Here is a 21629-nt window from a genome sequence, read left to right on the forward strand (position 1 = left end):
ATAAATGGTAGTATATATATGGTAGGTATTTATACATGGTAGGTAGTATATATGGTATGTATGTATATATGTATATATGGTAGGTAGAACATATATGGCAGGTAGTATATTCATCTGTAAATAAAGACAGCATAAACCATTCTTCGCATAGATAGCCAACATCACAATACTACCTGAAAAAACCATCCCCCTAAATGGAACACCACACAGATGTGTGTTCTGGTCTGCATACATTTAGCAGAGGAGGGTGATCTATACTAGTGTCTTCAAATATGATAATTTAATTAGTAATCAGATAAATCACCAGCAGACATCAGCCTGTCTGGTGAAGTCTGGACATAAACAGCTGGCAGGCAGGGAAGAGTTTGGGGGAGTGTGATGACAGAGAGGTTTGTGCACGTGTGCATGCTGATGTGCGTGTGTGTTTATGTTAATATGTGTGTGTATACGTGTGTTTACACGTGTGTAGTTGTGTTTAAGTTTTCAAGTGTGTGTATGTGAGTATACTTTTGCATGTGTGTTTGTTTATATAGTATATATATATATGTTTGCATGTGTCTGTGTGCATTTGTGTGTGTGCGCACGCGCACGTGTGCATTTTTACATTTCTGAATGTGTGCATGACTTTTCATGTGTCTACAGACTGTTGTGTGTGTGTGTGTGTGTGTGTGCTTTTCTGCACACACACTATGTATTGCACATTGCACAGATATTGCATATAATGCATGTACAGATATTGTATTGCGCGTATTGCATATACATATGTTGCATGTATTGCATGTACAGATATTGCATATAATGCATGTACAGATGTTGTATTGCAGATATTACATTATTACATGCACAGATCTTGCATGTTTTGCATGTACAGATATTGCATGTATTGCATGTACAGATATTGCATGTACTGCATGTACAAATGTTGCATGTATTCCATGTACAGATACTGCATGTATTCCATGTACAGATATTGCATGTATTGCATGTACAGATATTGCATGTACTGCATGTACAAATGTTGCATGTATTCCATGTACAGACATTGCATGTTTTGCATGTACAGATACTTCATGTATTGCATGTACAGATATTGCATGTATCGCACATTGCACAGATGAATCAGCTCAGGTCGTGACCCTTAGCGCAGCACGAGCTGCAGTAGCTGAGCAGCAGGGCTATGCTAATGATGATGGCAGATATTAGCATAGCTAGCAGACTGGGTGACAACTGGTCTGCAAACAAGAGAGGCCACATGACACAAATGACACACACGACACACATGACACATAAGACACATACGACACAGATGACAGGCATCCTGCAGAAAGAGTCCTGTGACTGTTAGAACACGAACACAACACGACTTATCATGACTATTGGTGACAAAGTGTACTTCATGATAATCAATGCTATGGATTTTTTTTTCTTTTTACATCGGTGTCATTTTTAATTTAGGCGTGGGGTGTTGTGTGTGTGTAGGGTTGGTGGTGGTGATGATGACGTTGATGAGGTTGATGGAGATGGTGGTGATGATGTTCATGGTAGTGGTGGTGATGATGATGGTGGTGGTGATGATGTGATGAAGATAATGGTGGTGGTGGTGATGGTGATGATGATGACAGTGGTGATGATGGCGGTGGTGGTGATGATGGTGATGATGGTGATGATGGTGGTGGTGTTGAAGATAATGGTGACGATGATGACGATAATTGTGGTGTGGTGGTGGTGATGATGACGGAGATGGTGTTGATAACGCCTACATGATATGTATTTGTGTAGCTGAAGCAGCAATACTGTCTGCAGAGGTCATCTCTTGGTGTAATTCTGGAGATGCTGGTGATGCAGCCGAGTACAAGCCCGGGTCGCGTCTCTGAAGTAGCCACATCGTCGTAGTTCATATAATCAGATTGAAAAATGTTGTGTCTGATATAATGCAAAGATTTCATCCCAACCATGACGTCACAAGGCGACTAGAAGGACACAATGAAGGCGATGGCACTGACTCGTGGTCGCAGGGCATGACAAGTGAGGACCATTTGCAGTCTGTTCTGCCAGCAAATCACATGACTTAATTCAACCTCCACCCCAAAATAAATAAACAAACAAATAGATAACAGGAATAGAAACACATCAGACTGGAGAGGCGCTGGTGCAGATGATGAAGGGTTTTGGAGGGGATTCCGATGCCTGTAGCCCAGGCAACATGCTCATCCACAACACCAATTAAAAAGAACACACCCCCTTAAAGGACACACACACACACACACACACACACACACACACACACACACACACACACACACACACACACACACACACACACACACACATCAGCACCATCTGCTGTAGGTCTCGGGGCAGCCTCAGCTCACCAATAGAGGACACAAAGGAAATAAGGGGGGGGGGGCTTGTATTGAAAGGACACTTGAGAAGGGCCATGTGGCTGAAACAGAGCCCCTTTAAAACGGGCTGGGGTGAGGGGCAGCAGAGGTTGGTAGGGGTGAGGGGTTAGTGAGTTCAGATAATAGCATATTTTGACACGGGACAATTAAAGACACACCCTGTACAAATGTCCATTAAGCAGTCACTTGTAGACCCTCCCTGCCCCGCAGCAGTGGGCTTTTCTGGCATGGGTGAAAGCTTTTATGTGCAGTGTCACGTATCTGCTGATGGACAAACACACACTTGTGCGCATCACACACACACATGCAGACATGAGATGCACACACGTGTATATACGCACACACAATTCAGTGTCAGAGCACCTGGCAATCAGAATCTGAAACGACACATCGGTTCCCCCAGCCCACAGCGGTGCAACACAAAGACAAAAAACACATCCAAAAACTACAAGAAAACAACAAAAACCTGCACCCACACTGACCCTTTCTAAATAAGACCGCCCACCCCTGATTAAACTAAATCGTTACACTACCCCCCCCCTCCTTCGGGAAGCGCGTCCTCGCGGTTCAGCATATCAGCTCCGTTCCTCGCCGAGTAACGGGCGAGTACGTTAACCAGTCGACTAAAGGGTCCGACTCGGGTTCGCGTCCCGGCACAGCGGTTCCCAGCTGCCGCCCCCCCCCCCACAAAGTTGCTATAATATATATGTGTGTGTGTGTGTGTGTGTGTGTGTGTGTGTGTGTGTGTGTGTGTGTGTGTGTGTGTGTGTGTGTGTGTGTGTATGTATATGTATGTATATATATACATATATCCTCACAAAGTATTTCCATCAAGATTGTATACTCACTCATTCATTATTTTGGCACTCCTGTAGACTCCAATGGTCAGGCGGTCCACAGTGTGTGCAGAGAGCAGCGCCTCAGAGCTCTTCCTGCAGACTGCATCTTCCCATGAGCTCTTCCTGCAGACTGCATCTTCACATGAGCTCTTCCTGCAGACTGTATCTTCACTAGAGCTCTTCCTGCAGACTGCATCTTCACATGAGCTGTTCCTGCAGACTGCATCTTCACACAAGCTCTTCCTGTAGACTGCATCTTCACCTGAGCTCTTCTTGCAGACTGCGTCGCCACATGAGCTGTTCCTGCAGACTGCACCTTCACCTCAGCTCTTCCTGCAGGCTGTATCTTCACATCAGCTCTTCCTGCAGACTGTATCTTCCCGTGAGCTCTTTCTGCAGATTGCATCCACGAGCTCTTCATGTAGACTGTGTCTTTACATGAGCTGTTCCTGCAGACTGCATCTTCACGTGAGCTGTTCCTGCAGACTGCATCTTCACATGAGCTGTTCCTGCAGACTGCGTCGCCACATGAGCTGTTCCTGCAGACTGCATCTTCACGTGAGCTCTTCCTGCAGACTGCATCTTCACGTGAGCTGTTCCTGCAGACTGCATCTTCACATGAGCTGTTCCTGCAGACTGCATCTTCACATGAGCTCTTCCTGCAGACTGCATCTTCACACGAGCTGTTCCTGCAGACTGTATCTACACACGAGCTCTTCCTGCAGACTGCATCTTCACATGAGCTGTTCCTGCAGACTGCATCTTCACATGAGCTCTTCCTGCAGACTGCATCTTCACGTGAGCTGTTCCTGCAGACTGCATCTTCACATGAGCTGTTCCTGCAGACTGCATCTTCACATGAGCTCTTCCTGCAGACTGCATCTTCACACGAGCTGTTCCTGCAGACTGTATCTACACACGAGCTCTTCTTGCAGGCTGTATCTTCACATCAGCTCTTCCTGCAGGCCGCATCTTCACCTCAGCTCTTCCTGCAGACTGCATCTTCACACTAAACTCTCACAGTTGCCGCGGTGGTGACACAAGTTGAAAGAGCAGGGTGTTTGTGTTGTTGTTGTTTTTTTGGGGGGGGGCTATATTCTTATTTATACGGAGACTACGGCACACTCGCGCTCTGTGATTGGCCGTTTGGAGACCAAAACAAAAATAAAACAAAAACAAACAACAACAACAACGACAACCTCCCTCTTGGGCGCGTGCCTGTAGAGAAAAGACATGGGGCAGTTTTGATTGAATGGCTCAAATGCGAAACTCCCTGCTGCCCTTTATCCAAACCTTCGGTGTACAGGAATAATTAAACTACACACGAAGCAGAGACTCCTGCCCTGAAAGTTGTAGAATTGAGGTGCAGTCTCTGCCATGTTTGCTGCGCCCCAAAACGGCACCTTAAAACTGTTTTCAGTCAGGCTGCAACACAGTCGGTCTAGTCGTTCCCCCACGCAAGCCTTGGTATTCCCAGACTCAGACGATGGTAACTGTTAATGCACTGTTATTATTATGATTCAATCAAATCTTACTTCATTCAGACACATGGGCAGGCCCACGTTAATAAGACAAGTACAACGCAGGACAACAACACAAAAACGTAGCTAAAACAGCAGTTCACACGTCCACATTGATTAAAACCGATACAGACAACTGTTCCAACAAAACAAGAGGAGTGCCTGGTGTCACCTTGTGTAGGCTCAGTTAACAGCATTATAATTAGTCTTAGAATCAATCAATCGGCACATCCGTTTGTACACAAAATTCCTCAACACAGCATGAAAAGAGGGAACATTACTAGTCACATATGACCTGCACTTGTCCATGTTGGAAGCTTGGGGAAAGTTTCTGAACGCATCATTACATGCTACCTGCAGCTTCTTCCGGGTTGTTTTGCTATAATCGCACCACAAGAGGGCAGTATAGAGTGGCGCACAGTAGGCCCTAAAAAGAGCAGTTTTAACCTCATCTGTACACATGTGACATTTGCGTGCCAGCATGTTGGCTTCTGCGTGCAGCCTGCAACACTGGTGCTGCACATCATCATCATCATCATCATATAGATCATCCCTGATCATGTGACCCAGACACCTGACTGGTCACCACGCGTACTGCTTGTTCCGCCACGAGGCACGAAGAAAAATGTTACTTCTGATCCTCGTTGGATCAGAAAAGTATTATTATTACAACTATTATTATTTTTATTATTTTTATTATTATTATTATTATTATTATCATTATTATTGTTATTATTTTATTATTAGATTATTATTATTATCATTATTATTATTATTATTATTATTATTATCATTATTATTTTATTATTAGATTATTATTATTATTATTATCATTATCATCATTATCATCATTCTTTTATTATTAGATTATTATTATTATTTTAATATTTTTATTATTATTATTATCATTATCATTATTATTATTATTTTATTATTAGATTATTATTATTATTATCATTATTATTATTATTGTCATTATTATTATTATTAGGAGCTCTCATATGGTGTAGATTTTTTAAATGCTGAAATCAAATCAGTTATAAATGTTGTTCCGCGTGATGTTGGCCTATTTTTAGAGACCGGATCAGACTGTGGCACGCGTCTCTGCTTGGCGTGCGTGAGGCGAGGCCTCACTTGAGGCGCGTGGCATCTGCATGGCTGATGTGTGTTCCCGCATCACTCTCCATGGAAACCAGAAGACGCCGTCTGTCCGTGGTTGTGGGGGGTGGGGGAGATGAGGGGAGAGGCGGAGGGCAGAGGCGGAGGGGGGGGGGGCGGAGGCGGACAAAGGAAACCGCCGCACAAGTCCGCACCTGCCGCACGGGTATTCCGTGAACAAGTGTTGTGTTGTGTTGTGTTGTGTTGTGTTGTGTTGTGTTGTGCTGTGCTGTGCTGTGTTGTGTTGTGCTGTGCTGTGCTGTGCTGTGTTGTGCTGTGCTGTGTTGTGTTGTGTTGTGTTGTGTTGTGCTGTGCTGTGCTGTGCTGTGCTGTATTGTGTTGTGTTGTGTTGTGATGTGTTGTGCTGTGCTGTGCTGTGTTGTGTTGTGTTGTGTTGTGTTGTGCTGTGTTGTGTTGTGCTGTGCTGTGTTGTGTTGTGTTGTGTTGTGTTGTGCTGTGCTGTGCTGTGTTGTGTTGTGTTGTGCTGTGCTGTGTTGTGCTGTGCTGTGTTGTGTTGTGCTGTGCTGTGCTGTGTTGTGTTGTGCTGTGTTGTGTTGTGTTGTGTTGTGCTGTGCTGTGCTATGTTGTGTTGTGTTGTGCTGTGTTGTGTTGTGTTGTGATGTGTTGTGTTGTGTTGTGTTGTGCTGTGCTGTGTTGTGTTGTGTTGTGCTGTGTTGTGTTGTGTTGTGATGTGTTGTGTTGTGTTGTGTTTTGTTGTGCTGTGTTGTGTTGTGCTGTGTTGTGTTGCGTTGTGCTGTGTTGTGTTGTGTTGTGTTGTGCTGTGCTGTGTTGTGTTGTGTTGTGTTGTGCTGTGTTGTGTTGTGTTGTGATGTGTTGTGTTGTGTTGTGTTGTGTTGTGTTGTGCTGTGTTGTGTTGTGCTGTGTTGTGTTGTGTTGTGCTGTGTTGTGTTGTGTTGTGTTGTGTTGTGTTGTGCTGTGCTGTGCTGTGTTGTGCTGTGTTGTGTTGTGTTGTGTTGTGTTGTGTTGTGTTGTGTTGTTTATAACGCAGCTGGCCAGTCTGCAGGGCCACAGCTCGGTGATCGCCAGAGAGGCTCCTTTACACACCAACACCTGTCGCGCGCTGCTCGGGGCGGGGCCCGGGACCGGCAGATGCGGCTCGGCAACAATGGGGTCGGGGTCGACTTGCACGCGCCCGTCCTGTTGATCCGTCTTAAAAAATGCCCCCTCCCCCCGCCCCCATCAGCCCCGTCAAACTTCGATTCACAGCGTCTTTACGCATGCGCAGTAACCCAGGTAAGCGAGACAGGTGGAGCCTGGGGGCCTTTTGTGTGATAACACAACCCGGACAAGACTGGCATGGCTCATGACCTGATCACTTCCGGGTTGAGGCAGGACTGTAGCGGTCTAATTAAGATTAGTTTAACAAGATAAAGAGGAGTGTAGTTTATTATTATCATTATCTGTGTTTATGTAATGAGCTCGTTGTATCGCTGTGGTGTATTTATTCTTACTTGGTGTCATTTCGGAGGATGTTGGGGGGGGATTTCGGAGGATGTTGGGGGGGGCACATGTTAGGGGGCGGGGGGGGGAATGGGAATTATACTGGATTTATTTCATGTGTTGGTTCTATAATTTGTAAAATGCGAAATTCAATAAATATAAGTTAAAATAATGCAAAGAAAAGAAAAAGAAAGACAGATGTACCTGCAGCCCCCCCCCTCCCCGGGTCAGGGGTGGTCGTCCACTCTTCACATACATGGCCTCTCTATCGCCGTCCTACAACGCTGTGACGACAAACAGGCCTGTGTGAATAGTACACACGGCCATTGTTACCCTGCGTAATGCACACGCCCATATGTGCATATGAAGCTGCTCGGTGGTTTGGGTCGTTATAGCGCTGCATTGTTTATCATCATCATCATCATCATCATCATCATCATCATCGTCGTCATTACATTTATATAGCGCTTTATCTAGACACCCAAAGCGCTTCGCATTGAAGGGGGAAACTCACTTCAACCACCACCAGCGTGTAGCACCACCTGGGTGATGCACGGCAGCCATAGCTACATACATACATACATACATACATACATACATACATACATACATACATACATACATACATACATACATACATACATACATACATACACACACATTCATACATACATACATACATACACACGTGCGTGCATACATACATACATACATACATACATACACACGTGCGTGCATACATACATACATACATACATACATACATACATACATACACACATACACACGTGCGTGCATACATACATACATACATACATACATACACACGTGCGTGCATGCATACATACATACATACATACATACATACACACATACATACACATACATACATACATACATACACACGTGCGTGCATGCATACATATATACATACATACATATACACATATACATACATACATACATACACATACATACATACATACAGACAGACAGACAGACAGACAGACAGACAGACAGACACACACACATACACACACACACACACACACACACACATACATACATACATACATACATACATACATACATACATACACACACACACACACACACACACACACACATACATACATACATACATACATACATACATACATACATACATACATACATACATACATACATACATACATACATACATACATACATACATAAGTAGCTACCTAAAACACATTTGGTATAGATCACGAGCTCTTCTGACAAAACCCTTCCTGGGTCATGGGTCAGCAGAGTACAGGTAAAGGTGTGTACTGACAGCAGTAAAATACTGGTAAAGGTGTGTACTGACAGTAGTACCATACAGTTTATAAGGGTGGGGAGACCTGCAGCCAGAGGTCAGAGGTCACTTAGATGAGTGATGAGACGTATCTGTCAGTAAACGTTGTGTCCAGGTGAGCTGGTTCAACTTTGTGTGGCGTGAGTCCGAGTCTCCCCCGCTGGGTGTTGTATACACGTGGCAGCGTGCGGACCCGCGGGCAGATGGGTGACAGCATGGCCGCACCCTCAGCTCGGCGCGAGGGGTAAACAAACAAACCAGGACCCGCACCAGCCCGTCCTGCAGATGAGGAAACAAACAAACCAGGACCCTCGCCAGCCCGTCCTGCAGATGAGGGTCTTTGTTGTGTATAAAAACACGTGTCAGCACTCTGACACGTGTTTCCAGCTCGGACCGCAGGGCGGGGTTTCTGAAGACCAGACTCGCGCTGTCTGTCGTACCGGGTCTGGAGTCCACACCCTGAGCTTTTGCGTTCAGGTCGACAGCAGAGCAGCGAATGTGGAGGCTCGTGGACAATGGAGCGGCGCCCCCGGGGGGTCCGGTGTGACCCCGCTTTAAGGGAGGGAGGGGGGGTCCTCATAGCGAGAGTTCTCCATCTGCCGCCCTGCCATCCACACAACAATGGCGCTGAATCAATCAACCTGGGTCACCCCCCCCCCCAAACCATCCTCACCCCCACCCCGATTACGCAGCAGCAGCAGCAGCAGCAGCTCTGACCTGGATCATGATAAGTTCACTTACGATGAAACCAATATTATGAATATTATGAATATTACGGTCATGTAGGTATAATATTATGAATATTACGGTCATGTAGGTATAATATTGTGGTCATGTAGGTATAATATTATGAATATTACGGTCATAGCTGAGTCTGACGCAGCGCCTTCATGGTCCAACAGCCCTGCAACAAAATAGGCTCGTGCGTTTGGTGTTTTGCTGACAGTCCTAAAAACAAACAAAGCGCAAACTTTTATGTTGTCCAAACTTTTATGTTGTCCAAACTTTTATGTTGTCCAAACTTTTGACAAAACCACGAAAACCGACTTTGACGTGGAATTCATGGAAAGGCAGCACGTGGAAACCTGCGGTGACTTGTTTTTTTTTTGGAAACGAGTTTTGTCCAGTCACATTCGGACAATGGGGGTCTCCTGCACCCCAAAGTAAACGGGCCACAACAGGCGCGGGTTCGGGACCGCGGATAGCCACGTGGTGCAGCGGTGCAGACTGCAGGGACCGCTCTGGCACGCGCTGCTCATTTTCATGTGCATGGTGTCCGTGATAAAGGAGGCCTCTGCGCGCACAATAGAGGAGGTTTTAGTCCGCCTCTGCTCCTACAGATGGCACCCTCCACCTGCCCTGCCTCCAGCCCGGAGAGAGGGGGATGGGACCCCGTCTGCACACTTTCTCCACCTTGAGCCCCACTTTCACCAAAAAAAAACCCCAGAAAACTTAGGAGCCACATTCGTCTATTCTGGTGTTCTCATGTTAGGTTTGGGGGTTACACGGTGTAGAGCTGGCGGCAACTTTTGCAAAGACTTCGTCATAAATCTTTTATTATATTGCTTATTTATTCGGTTTGTGTGTTGTTGTTCCGTTTGGAAGCTCTTTCAGGAAGCTACTGCAGACAACAATTTATTTGCCCTTCCAGAGAAAGAACCAATAAAACAGATCTACAAAAACATGTTCCAAACACGTTTCCGGATATATACATATATACATATATATATATGTGTGTGTGTATATATATATACGTGTGTGTATATATATATATAAATATATACTTTTTGTGTGTGTGCAAAATAGCTTTGTAATGGGAGTCCTCTACCCTGCACATCTTCAAGAAACGGGGCAAGTGATGAGTGTACGTGGACCTTGCGTGGGGTGGGGGGGGAGGGTGAGGGGGGAGTGTGGCTTACTGACCCTTATCAATCTGCCACGAGTCGGAGCGCGACAATATAATTAGCATACCAATACACCGCTCACGCTCGGCCAATGAGCACGCGGCGCTCTCAAGGGGGGGTCGCACGAGCTGCGGGGTATAAGAACCCGCATCTCGGAGTCCGAAGCTACTCTGCTTCTCGGATTTACCCTCCGACAACAGCACCCCTTTCTGCCCCCCGTCTTCTCTTGCGGAATAAAGTCGCGCCGCCAGCATGACTCTGGAGGAAGTTCTGGTCCAGAAACACACCCGGTGCACCGGCAAAGCCCTGGAGGAGGCCCTCCTGTCCGCCAAAGCCAGCGACTGCCTGACCGTCGGTGTCTACGAGTCTGCGAAAGTTATGAACCTGTAAGTAGACCAGTTTCCTGCAAGGCAGACCCTCTCACACTGTCGTTACGTTTGTCGCCTTGGATAGTCATGCAGGCTTGTGTGCTTATTGTGTTTTTGTTTTCTTCTTCTCCTTGTCTCCTCAGAGACCCGGACAGCGTGTCTTTCTGCGTCTTGGCCATGGACGAGGAGTTCGAGTGCGACGTCGCTCTCCAGATCCACTTCACCCTCATCCAGTCCTTCTGTTTCGACAACGACATCAGCATCGTCAGAGTGAGCGACGTGCAGCGCCTGGCGGACGTTGTTGGGGACAAGGCCGAGCAGCACGAAGACGCGCACTGCGTCCTCATCACGGTGCGTATCTGCGCCCCCTGCTGGGCCTAACTCGGTCAGAGTAACGAGAGGGCTCTGCCGGTTTCTAACGTGCCTCTCCTTGTGTTGTTCTTGAACAGAACCCGGCCGATGGTTCGTGGGAGGACCCTGCTCTGGAGAAGCTGCACCTGTTCTGTGAGGAGTGCCGCGGTCTGAACGACTGGGTTCCTGAGATCACCCTCCCCAAGCGCTGATCCGGGACCCGACTCCTCTCTGGTGACGAGATGCTGAACAAGTTCCTCTATGGAAATATTCGTTCTCGCGAAGAGAAGGACGCCATCTCTGCTCATCCTGGATACTCCTGAGGAGGAATCCGTCCGGGCAGCATGGCGCCGGCCCTCCTGGAGGGCCCACCTGGCCCGCCGCGGCCGTCGTCTCTCGTCCCGTCCATGCCAAGATGACCCCCTTCTTTCTGTGAACGGGGTCAGGCATGCCTCGAGAGCGACACATCGACCCTCATTCTTTGTGCGGATGAGGTCTGGAGAGAGAGGAGAAGCGCACGGGGCGTCCTGCGGTCCGCGCAGCGTCACGTGTCGCAGTTTGGAGCATGCGCAGTAGGAGAAGAAGCGGTGCCGTGAAAGAGGCTTTCTTAAAAAGAGACTTTTTAAAGATGTCCTCTTGCTGAGCAACACGACAGCAGTTGCAGACAGCCAGATGTTTCCCACTTTCCAGAATTGTCTTAATCCTCTAAAGGTTTCACTTTAGAATATTTGATAATGACAAAATTATGATCGAACAAATAAAGTGTTAACTTATAATGCTCTCAAGGTTTAACTTTAGAACATTTGGTTATGTATAGACGAAAAGAAAAAAAAAGAAAAACACAGGAAAGTCCAACAGAAGTTAATTAATTTAGAAAATGTAACATTTTATAAAGGTTTCACTTCAGAATATCTGATCGTGTTAAAAGAAAGAAGAAAAGCAAGTCAGCAGAAGTTACTTCATCAGCAGCCTGACGTGTGCTGAGAACAGGCTGGCTGAAAACGGAGAAAGGTGTTCCAGTACCCAGAACTCTCCAAGGTTTCACTTTACAGTATCTGATGATGTTACAGAATTAAACGAGGAGGATAAACGTAGGAAAACTGAGCAGAAACTGTGTAAGATTTGAACGTAGAGTTTTGAATTGTGTAAAATTATAACAGCAAACTAATTTGTAGCGTTACAGATGTGACACTTTCAAACTGTTGCAGAGTGTAAATGGAGAAATGTGCCAATAAAGTGAGAAAAAGCCCACTTCCGGTATGGTGTGTCTTTTCCCAAAACAAGGTTTGGGTATACATATTACAGGGGGGATGGAGGGGGGACTTGTCCACGTGTCTGCGCATGCGCGCGCCGCCGCGCGTGTTGCGCGTAAGGAGGGGGGGGTTGGGGTGTTCATACCCAGACAAAACTTTTTAGAAACTTAGCAAATGTTCCATGGCGGCGGGGGCTGGAGTCTGTCGTCTGCTTGCTGTTGGGTTGTCCCGTTGTGCTTGCGGTTAAAGAAAGGGGGGGGGTCCTTCCTCATCTGCATGTGTATAGGGGGCGCACAAAAGCAGCGCGCGCTCGGCTGTCAGATCCCGCAGTCCGCACAGAGCGCCTATTGTCCGGCCCGGCAGATGTCTCCGCAGCCACGCCGCGCCATCTGCCGCTTTCTGCAGGTGGGGGGGGGGGGGGGTCAGGCAGGGTGGATCTATACACGGTGCAGCTTTCAGTGCCAGAGGGAGAGGGTCTGTCTGTCTGGTTTGGGCCGGTTACGGGGAGGTCCTGCATATCATCTGGTGTCCTGCCAGCTGCCGCTTGCAGTCTCGCAGTGGAACTTTGGTAAACACGAGACGAAGGCCGCAGCACAACGTGGACTCGTTTCTGTTTGGGTGCAGCATCCTCCACCCGCTCATACAGGGACCAAACAGAATCCCGGGCTGTTGTTTTGTCCAATATGCAACATGACATAAGCGTCTTGCAGAGCCACTGAAGTGAGTTTTATTTATAAGTGGCACACAGGAGACGTCTCACAACTTCGACGCCTCGGAGCAGAACCCAGAGGACTCCTACACAACACAAAGACCCATCAGCCCGACACAACACCTCAGTATAGACCTCAGAACCGAGCCACTTTAATGCTGCTGCAACATGTCTGGCCGTCAGTACAAACACCACAGTGTGGAGTGCAGGGCTGTGATAACGTCTCACACAGGTTTTACATCTCTTACACAACATGTTGCAGGTTAGGGCTCATTAGCTGCACGCCCTTCAACAACGTGGACTCACGAGGCACTTCCACACAAACGGGCCGACTTGTGCTCTTGTGTTTAATTGTTGTTATTTCGTCTTTCTTTTTCCTCACTTTTGCTTTGTTTTGAAAGTTGTGTTGTGGTTTGATTTGACTGATAATGTATAAACAGGGCAGGATCAGGAAAGTTCTCTACTTCATCCTACACCCCTTTCCAGCATGGACCAGTTAGGACTTGTGTTGTTACAGAGAGTTTGCATAATATGTTCCGTTATTTCCATTTGTTGTGCATTCCTGCCTATATACCTTGTTTTGTTGTTTTAACATGATCGAAATAAAATCAAACAATCAATCAATCAATAGGTCAATCAATCAATCAATCAACACATGAAAGGCTATTTTTAAACAAAAGATGCATGGTAGTAATAGCAAATAACTTATGAAAGGCTACAAAGTGTGCAAAAGTATTACTGCAAGCATTAATCACTGAATGCTATTTGTTTGCAAAACACAAAAATAAACAATTTTCTTCAACTATCATAAAAAACAAGAAGAATGTTTTGTATACAAGACAGGCCACTGCGACATAGTGTTGCTCATGGTGTATTTCTGAGTCCATCATGAAAGCACACAGAACTTGGAGGTGTGCCTGAGGCTTCGATAGGCTCGGAGGCCCTCTCTCTTTGGGTCTCGGACCATGCCTCGAACCACAGGCACAGTGTCACAGCCCCTCCTCTTCTGGGCCTGGTGTGACAGGATGCGATAAACCCCAATGACGGGGCTCCGGCTGCCTTTGGGCTGGTTGTTCCGTATGTGCTCCATGGTGAATCCCAGCTCCTCCATAGAGCTCTTGACCTCCTCCTCCTCCTCCTCCTCCTCCAGCTCCCCAGGACTGGAATCCAGCAGGCGAAGGGGGCTTAGTGGGTCAGTAGGTACCAACGACCAGGGAAACTCCACGGGTAGGAGCCAGTCACAGCCCAACATTTGGTCTACTGCATAGCGTTCCACCGGTACGGGCTTCAGGATGCCCTTGATCAGCCTCTGGCAGGGCCCTGGCACCCATGGCGGGAGGGTGTAAGCGCCTTCAAGGATGCAATGCCGCAGCTTGCCCATGGTGTCGGCCCGGAACGGCATGGTGCCGGTCACCATGAAGAAGAGTAGGACCCCCATGGCCCACACGTCCACCGGCGGCCCCATGTAGCATTCGTCCCTGAACAGCTCTGGGGCTGCGTAGGGAGGGGAGCCACAGAAGGTGTCGAGGGTTTCGCTGCAGTTTGACACACGGGTGCTAAATCCAAAGTCGGCCACCTTCACACAGGCGCTGCTGGTGAAGAGGACGTTCTCTGCCTTCAGGTCCCGGTGGATAATGTTGTTCTTGTGCTGCAAAACATGAGTTGGTTTGGATTTTCTCAGAAAGGCAACACATACAAGAGGAAAGATGATTTGTCCTGCATAATGCTTTAGCACACACGACAGGTAAGCACAGGAGCAACGGAACATTCCAGATATGACACAGCTGACAAGGACTGTTAACTGAAGGTATGTGCTTGGATGATTACTTCTAATTCATTTCACAACCACATCAGAGGTCCTATCCAGATCCCAGTGGACGTATCCTTTTCTAGCCTCGTTGCTTTAGTTTAGTTGATAACTTTCATAATTTACACAACCTCCAAAATGGATGGTCACCAACCCTGTCCACTAAGATAACACAAAAACTTTCCATCCAGAGGACACTTCTGGTCCACTGAGACCATGACCACTTCCATTTCCTCCATTAACACCCTGCAAACCCCAACCACCTCTACACCCTCTCGCTATCAAACAGGAATGTCAACGTACAGTAGTACTGTCCTTTTGAATCACAATTTAATGTAAAACAACTATAACTCAACCAAAGAGGCTTTTTTCCCATATCTTGGGCCGCTACAAGGACAACACAACCCTGTAAACGTCAGACCTGGTATGTGAGGCTTATCAGCGCACACATAACTGTTGTTACTACTCAAACTAGGCTGAACAATAGACTTCTAGAGCGATGAGGTCAATGCCCTGCCTCCAGAGTACATTCACAGTTCACACACGTTTGATTTTTCACCCATGATAAATTAACTGAACTGTTCAGTACTGGTTGACTGTTCAGTACAGGGGCCTACGTTGCTCAGTCGTGCTACTAGAGATCAAAAATGCCATATTTCATCTTTACACCAAGTAAAGACTTAAAAACAGACAAACTACGGTGTTTTTCTAATATACTCACCAAATATTTGATGGCAGAGAGGATCTGGGCAAAGGTGATCTTGCTCTTGTTGTCCGATAGTTTGCCCTCCTCGCAGATGTGGGTGTGGAGGTCCCCACCTCCGGCATACTCCAATACCAGGTAGAGACGGCTGGGGGTTTCCACCACCTCATACAGGCGAACCACGTTACAGTGCTGCAGGCCCTCCATGCTGGAGATCTCCCTGGACAGCAAACGCTGGGCCTGCAGATCCAGCCTCGTCTTATCCAGCACCTTCAGGGCCACTTTGTCTAGACAGGGAGATGGGCCCATTCACATCCAGGCAGTAGAGGGCGTAGCAGGGGGGTGAAAGAGATCGAAGGGGGAGGAAGGGGGATGGATAACAGACACCACGTGCAGGGCTGTGTTGGTCAGTATTTGGTTTTGGTATGTTGCTTGGCTTATTTATTATTTTTTTAAGATGTTAAGATGTGAAGCGCCACATGGACCTGGCTGCTAACTCTCATAAACGGCATGTTTAGCCCTACCACCTACACTACCGTTCAAAAGTTTGGGATCACATTGAAATGTCCATATTTTTGAAGGAAAAGCACTGTACTTTTCAATGAAGATAACTTTAAACTAGTCTTAACTTTAAAGAAATACACTCTATACATTGCTAATGTGGTAAATGACTATTCTAGCTGCAAATGTCTGGTTTTTGGTGCAATATCTACATAGGTGTATAGAGGCCCATTTCAAGCAACTATCACTCCAGTGTTCTAATGGTACAATGTGTTTGCTCATTGGCTCAGAAGGCTAATTGATAATTAGAAAACCCTTGTGCAATCATGTTCACACATCTGAAAACAGTTTAGCTCGTTACAGAAGCTACAAAACTGACCTTCCTTTGAGCAGATTGAGTTTCTGGAGCATCACATTTGTGGGGTCAATTAAACGCTCAAAATGGCCAGAAAAAGAGAACTTTCATCTGAAACTCGACAGTCTATTCTTGTTCTTAGAAATGAAGGCTATTCCATGCGAGAAATTGCTAAGAAATTGAAGATTTCCTACACCGGTGTGTACTACTCCCTTCAGAGGACAGCACAAACAGGCTCTAACCAGAGTAGAAAAAGAAGTGGGAGGCCGCGTTGCACAACTGAGCAAGAAGATAAGTACATTAGAGTCTCTAGTTTGAGAAACAGACGCCTCACAGGTCCCCAACTGGCATCTTCATTAAATAGTACCCGCAAAACACCAGTGTCAACATCTACAGTGAAGAGGCGGCTGCGGGATTCTGGGCTTCAGGGCAGAGTGGCAAAGAAAAAGCCATATCTGAGACTGACCAATAAAAGAAAAAGATTAAGATGGGCAAAAGAACACAGACATTGGACAGAGGAAGACTGGAAAAAAGTGTTGTGGACGGATGAATCCAAGTTTGAGGTGTTTGGATCACAAAGAAGAACGTTTGTGAGACGCAGAACAAATGAAAAGATGCTGGAAGAATGCCTGACGCCATCTGTTAAGCATGGTGGAGGTAATGTGATGGTCTGGGGTTGCTTTGGTGCTGGTAAGGTGGGAGATTTGTACAGGGTAAAAGGGATTCTGAATAAGGAAGGCTATCACTCCATTTTGCAACGCCATGCCATACCCAGTGGACAGCGCTTGATTGGAGCCAATTTCATCCTACAACAGGACAATGACCCTAAACACACCTCCAAATTGTGCAAGAACTATTTAGAGCAGAAGCAGGCAGCTGGTATTCTATCGGTAATGGAGTGGCCAGCGCAGTCACCAGATCTGAACCCCATTGAGCTGTTGTGGGAGCAGCTTGACCGTATGGTACGCAAGAAGTGCCCATCCCATCCAACCAATCCAACTTGTGGGAGCTGCTTCTGGAAGCGTGGGGTGCAATTTCTCCAGATTACCTCAACAAATTAACAGCTAGAATGCCAAAGGTCTGCAATGCTGTAATTGCTGCAAATGGAGGATTCTTTGACGAAAGCAAAGTTTGATGTAAAAAAAATCTTATTTCAAATACAAATCATTATTTCTAACCTTGTCAATGTCTTGACTCTATTTTCTATTCATTTCACAACATATGGTGGTGAATAAGTGTGACTTTTCATGGAAAACACAAAATTGTTTGGGTGATCCCAAACTTTTGAACGGTAGTGTATATATGGCGATTCTGAGTCAGGGTGGGGTGCGACTCTTCCAAAAATGTTTGTGACTGTGTTTTGAAGATAGCTTTTTTATTCAACATTTTAATACTCATTGGTGAGAAAACTGAATGTTTTTTTCTGCACCCCACCACTCTTTTCTTTTAGCCTCTCCCTCGTCGTATATCACTTGGTATTGCCCATATATTTCATTAGAGGTGGAGTTTCACAGAAACGCCACCAGCAGAGACGCGTAAGACGTGCTCTATCACCTTCAGTGTGCTTAAACAAATCAGTCTTTTGATAAAGGTGTTCAAGTCTTTCTGATGTGTCAGCTTGCTCTTCTGGGTTGCTGGTTTGCTAGAAACAGGATTCAGACAAGCTCACTTTAGCTCTGCTGAACTGCTGCAGCAGCATCTATCTACCAACGTCACTGTGAAGCATCTATCAGGACATGATGTAAATAATATGTAGCATTAGCAGCTCAACTGAACATGTGCAGGAAATACTCAGCCTACTTCTAATGACAAACTTCTAATGACAATGCTCATGTCTCCTTTCTGTTCACAACAAAGTCCCACACAGTGGTGCGTCACACCTTTGACACCGTGTGTCCTCATTAAAATATAGTTTGTAGTCTCACTGAGAAGCAGTCATTGAAATGTGGCTTTGGGCAAAATAACTAGATTCTCTTACCTTTAGTTAGAGCGTGGAAGGCCAGTTTGACCCTGGAGAAAGTTCCGTAGCCGATGCCACCGCGGACCTTGTAGAAGCCCACCCTGCGGCCTATGATCAGCTCCTTGATGGTCTTCTCGTCTTTGCACATGTCCATGGTGAGCTTCTGTAAGGGAGTGGGACGAAGTGGAAGGTCTCCATCCTCATCCTCTAGGCTGGCGACCGAGCTGTCTGTCAGGCTGTAGAGGCTGTGGTGGAGCTTGGTGGTCGTCACCTGATACTGGCTTCCCGGCATCACTGCAGCGATCTCAGGATCATGTCATCTTCAGAGAAAACATGTGACGGGTGATTACCAGCTCATTGTTATGAACAACTGCTCACTAGGAACTCAAAAGCATTAGCATCACTTGTGTGGAAGACGCCATCTCTAAATGACAGATACCAAAAGTGTAATCATCACATTTATCTCCAAAAAATCCACTGGACTGAAAGTAAGCTTGAACAAAGGTGGAACCGACGGTGCAGATTTAAGACTATCTTTTAAAATGTCTGATTGAGAACAAAACAATGCATGTATTGTTCAGACTGCTACAAAATGTATTGTAAAGTTAATCTGTAATGTAGTCTAGGCATACTGGTTAAACCCTCTTAAGTATTACTTTAATTAATTCATGTATTAATTAATTAAATGAATGTGTCGTTATATTAATATTATTATTCCAGGATGGGGTATCTGCCGTTTAATAGATGTCATAATTGCTCTGATAATGTGATTATGTGCATCAAAGTAAAGCCTATTCTTGAATATTAGGGAATTAAAATGAAAACACTATTACAGAAGGATGTCCGACAGTTAGAGGGCCTAACAAAATACGCCTTTACAGTTCAGTAATCGTTGACTACATGTACATTGTTACGTCATGCCAGTAACACCATCTGAATTTGACTAGAAACTGTGAGCAATACATTTACTAGCACTTCTAACACTGACATGTGTACAAGGTCAGAGATAACTTAACACACAGGATCAATAGCTCCAAGATCCAATAAAATATCAAGTAAAAACTTAATTTCCATACCAGGTTTCCACACTGTTGCTGTGCATCCACACAGAAACTGAATCCATGGTTAGTAAGAATCCGCTGCATCTGTCTCAGTAGACGCCAATACTTAAAACTTGAGTATCTAAGAAAATAGTGGTAGTCTTTTATTTTCTTTTTTAATTGTCCTTTTTAGCCAGCTCTCCCTCGGTCTTTCTCGCAACAGACTACATAAATGAGCAGACACCCGGGGTACATCTAAGTGTGCTTGCCATAAAGTTAACGTGGACAGATGGCGGGGACTTCACTCGCCACAGTCCACACACCACTGTCTGTCTCTGTCTGCCCCATCTCTCTCTCCTTGACAGATTAGGGATTAAGGTGGTGTCATGAACTTTAATCCGGTCTTTATTTAGGTCTCTCTAAATCTCTTCAAACAGCTAACATCAATGCAGGGTGCAGAGATACAGAAAGTTAATACAGTAAAAGCACCATATGACTCTACAGGTAGGGCCTCGGGGTGCATTGAGCTTTTTCTTTGCATATTGTGGTGCATTAAAAAAGTGCCTATGCAAGAGGCAGAGTTCCTGTGCAACACAAGGTTGATCTAATAGTTCTGTGGTGAGCTGTGGTAGAAATCAAACCTTATGTAACGGTATTACCTGATGTTCCCATAGAGATTAGCTCTCTGTCCCGCTTAGACTCGCTCATGGAGCAGTGCAGATAAAGAGATTACAGAGTGTGAGGACAGGAATCCTACAAAATGTGTCATTGTCATTCAGGTATGCCGTCCCTGTGAGCTGGGGAAACCACAGGGGATACACATTCAGGTGTTCTGTCCCTGTGAGCCACGGAAATCACAGGCATTCATGTGTACTGTCCCTGTGAGCTGGAGAAATCACAGGGGATACATATTCAGGTGTGCCGTCCCTGTGAGCCGGGGAAACCACAGGGGATACATATTCAGGTGTGCCGTCCCTGTGAGCCGGAGAAATCACAGGCATTCAGGTGTGAAATCACAGGCATTCAGGTGTGCCGTCCCTGTGAGCCGGAGAAATCACAGGGGATACACATTCAGGTGTGCTGTCCCCGTGAGCGGGGGAAACCACAGCGATACACATTCAGGTGTACTATCCTTGTGAGCCAGGGCAATCACAGGAGATACATGCTACCGTAGCTCCTGTAAACTATGGTCATGCTATTGTACACAAACAACACTCCACCGTAATACATGGAGAGGATCAACTTCAGTGAATAAATGCAATGACATTTAAAGTATGTCATCTTAAATCAATATAGAATGAGTTGTACCGGACTGTTGTGGTGAAGAGGGAGCTGAGCTGGAAGACAAAGCTCTCAATTTACCAGTCAATCTTCGTTCCAACTCTCACCTATGGTCATGAGCTTTGGGTAGTGACCAAAAAGGTGAGATCGCTGATACAAGCGGCTGAAATGAGTTTCCTCTGTAGGGTGTCTGGGCTCAGCCTTAGAGATAGGGTGAAGAGCTCGGACATCCGGAGGGAGCTCGGAGTAGAGCCGCTGCTCCTGCACGTCGAAAGGAGCCAGTTGAGGTGGTTCGGGCATCTGATTAGGATGCCTCCTGTGCGCCTTCCTTTGGAGGTTTTTTGGGCACGTCCACCTAGGAGGAGATCCCGGGGTAGACCCAGAACTCGCTGGAGGGACTACATGTCCAATCTGGCCTGGGAACGCCTTGGGACCCCCCAGGAGGAGCTGGAGGGCGTTGCTGGGGAGAGACGTCTGGAGTGCCCTACTTAGCTTGCTGCCACCATGACCCGACCCCGGAGAAGCAGCTGATGATGAGATGAAATAAGATGAGATGAGATGAGATGAGATGAGATGCAGTGACACTGTGGCACATGGAAGACACAGGACAAACATACGGTTTATGCAAACTGTTTTATTCCAAATTATGGAAAGCTATGACTTTTCAATAAAAGTGGA

The 21629-nt window shown here is 46.2% G+C and overlaps 2 protein-coding genes across 2 annotated transcripts; one reads left to right on the forward strand and one right to left on the reverse strand.

Moving 5' to 3' along the window:
- The first annotated feature begins 10538 nt into the window (after positions 1–10538).
- Positions 10539–11554, forward strand: gadd45gb.1 (growth arrest and DNA-damage-inducible, gamma b, tandem duplicate 1). The gene is made up of 3 exons (XM_056290870.1): positions 10539–11009; positions 11135–11342; positions 11441–11554. Exons 1-3 carry the CDS (start codon positions 10876–10878, stop codon positions 11552–11554), a joined length of 456 nt encoding a protein of 151 aa, XP_056146845.1. The 5' UTR covers positions 10539–10875.
- A 2591-nt stretch (positions 11555–14145) lies between these two features.
- On the reverse strand, positions 14146–18922 carry nim1kb (NIM1 serine/threonine protein kinase). Its single transcript, XM_056291085.1, has 3 exons — positions 18649–18922; positions 15833–16101; positions 14146–14952 (listed from the first exon to the last, which is right to left on the reverse strand). The coding sequence occupies exons 1-3, from the start codon at positions 18920–18922 to the stop codon at positions 14191–14193; spliced, it is 1305 nt and encodes a 434-aa protein (XP_056147060.1). The 3' UTR covers positions 14146–14190.
- Positions 18923–21629: the final 2707 nt, after the last annotated feature.

This window comes from Lampris incognitus, chromosome 12 (genome assembly GCF_029633865.1).
Source record: "Lampris incognitus isolate fLamInc1 chromosome 12, fLamInc1.hap2, whole genome shotgun sequence".
In the NCBI taxonomy this organism is placed as follows: Eukaryota; Metazoa; Chordata; class Actinopteri; order Lampriformes; family Lampridae; genus Lampris; species Lampris incognitus.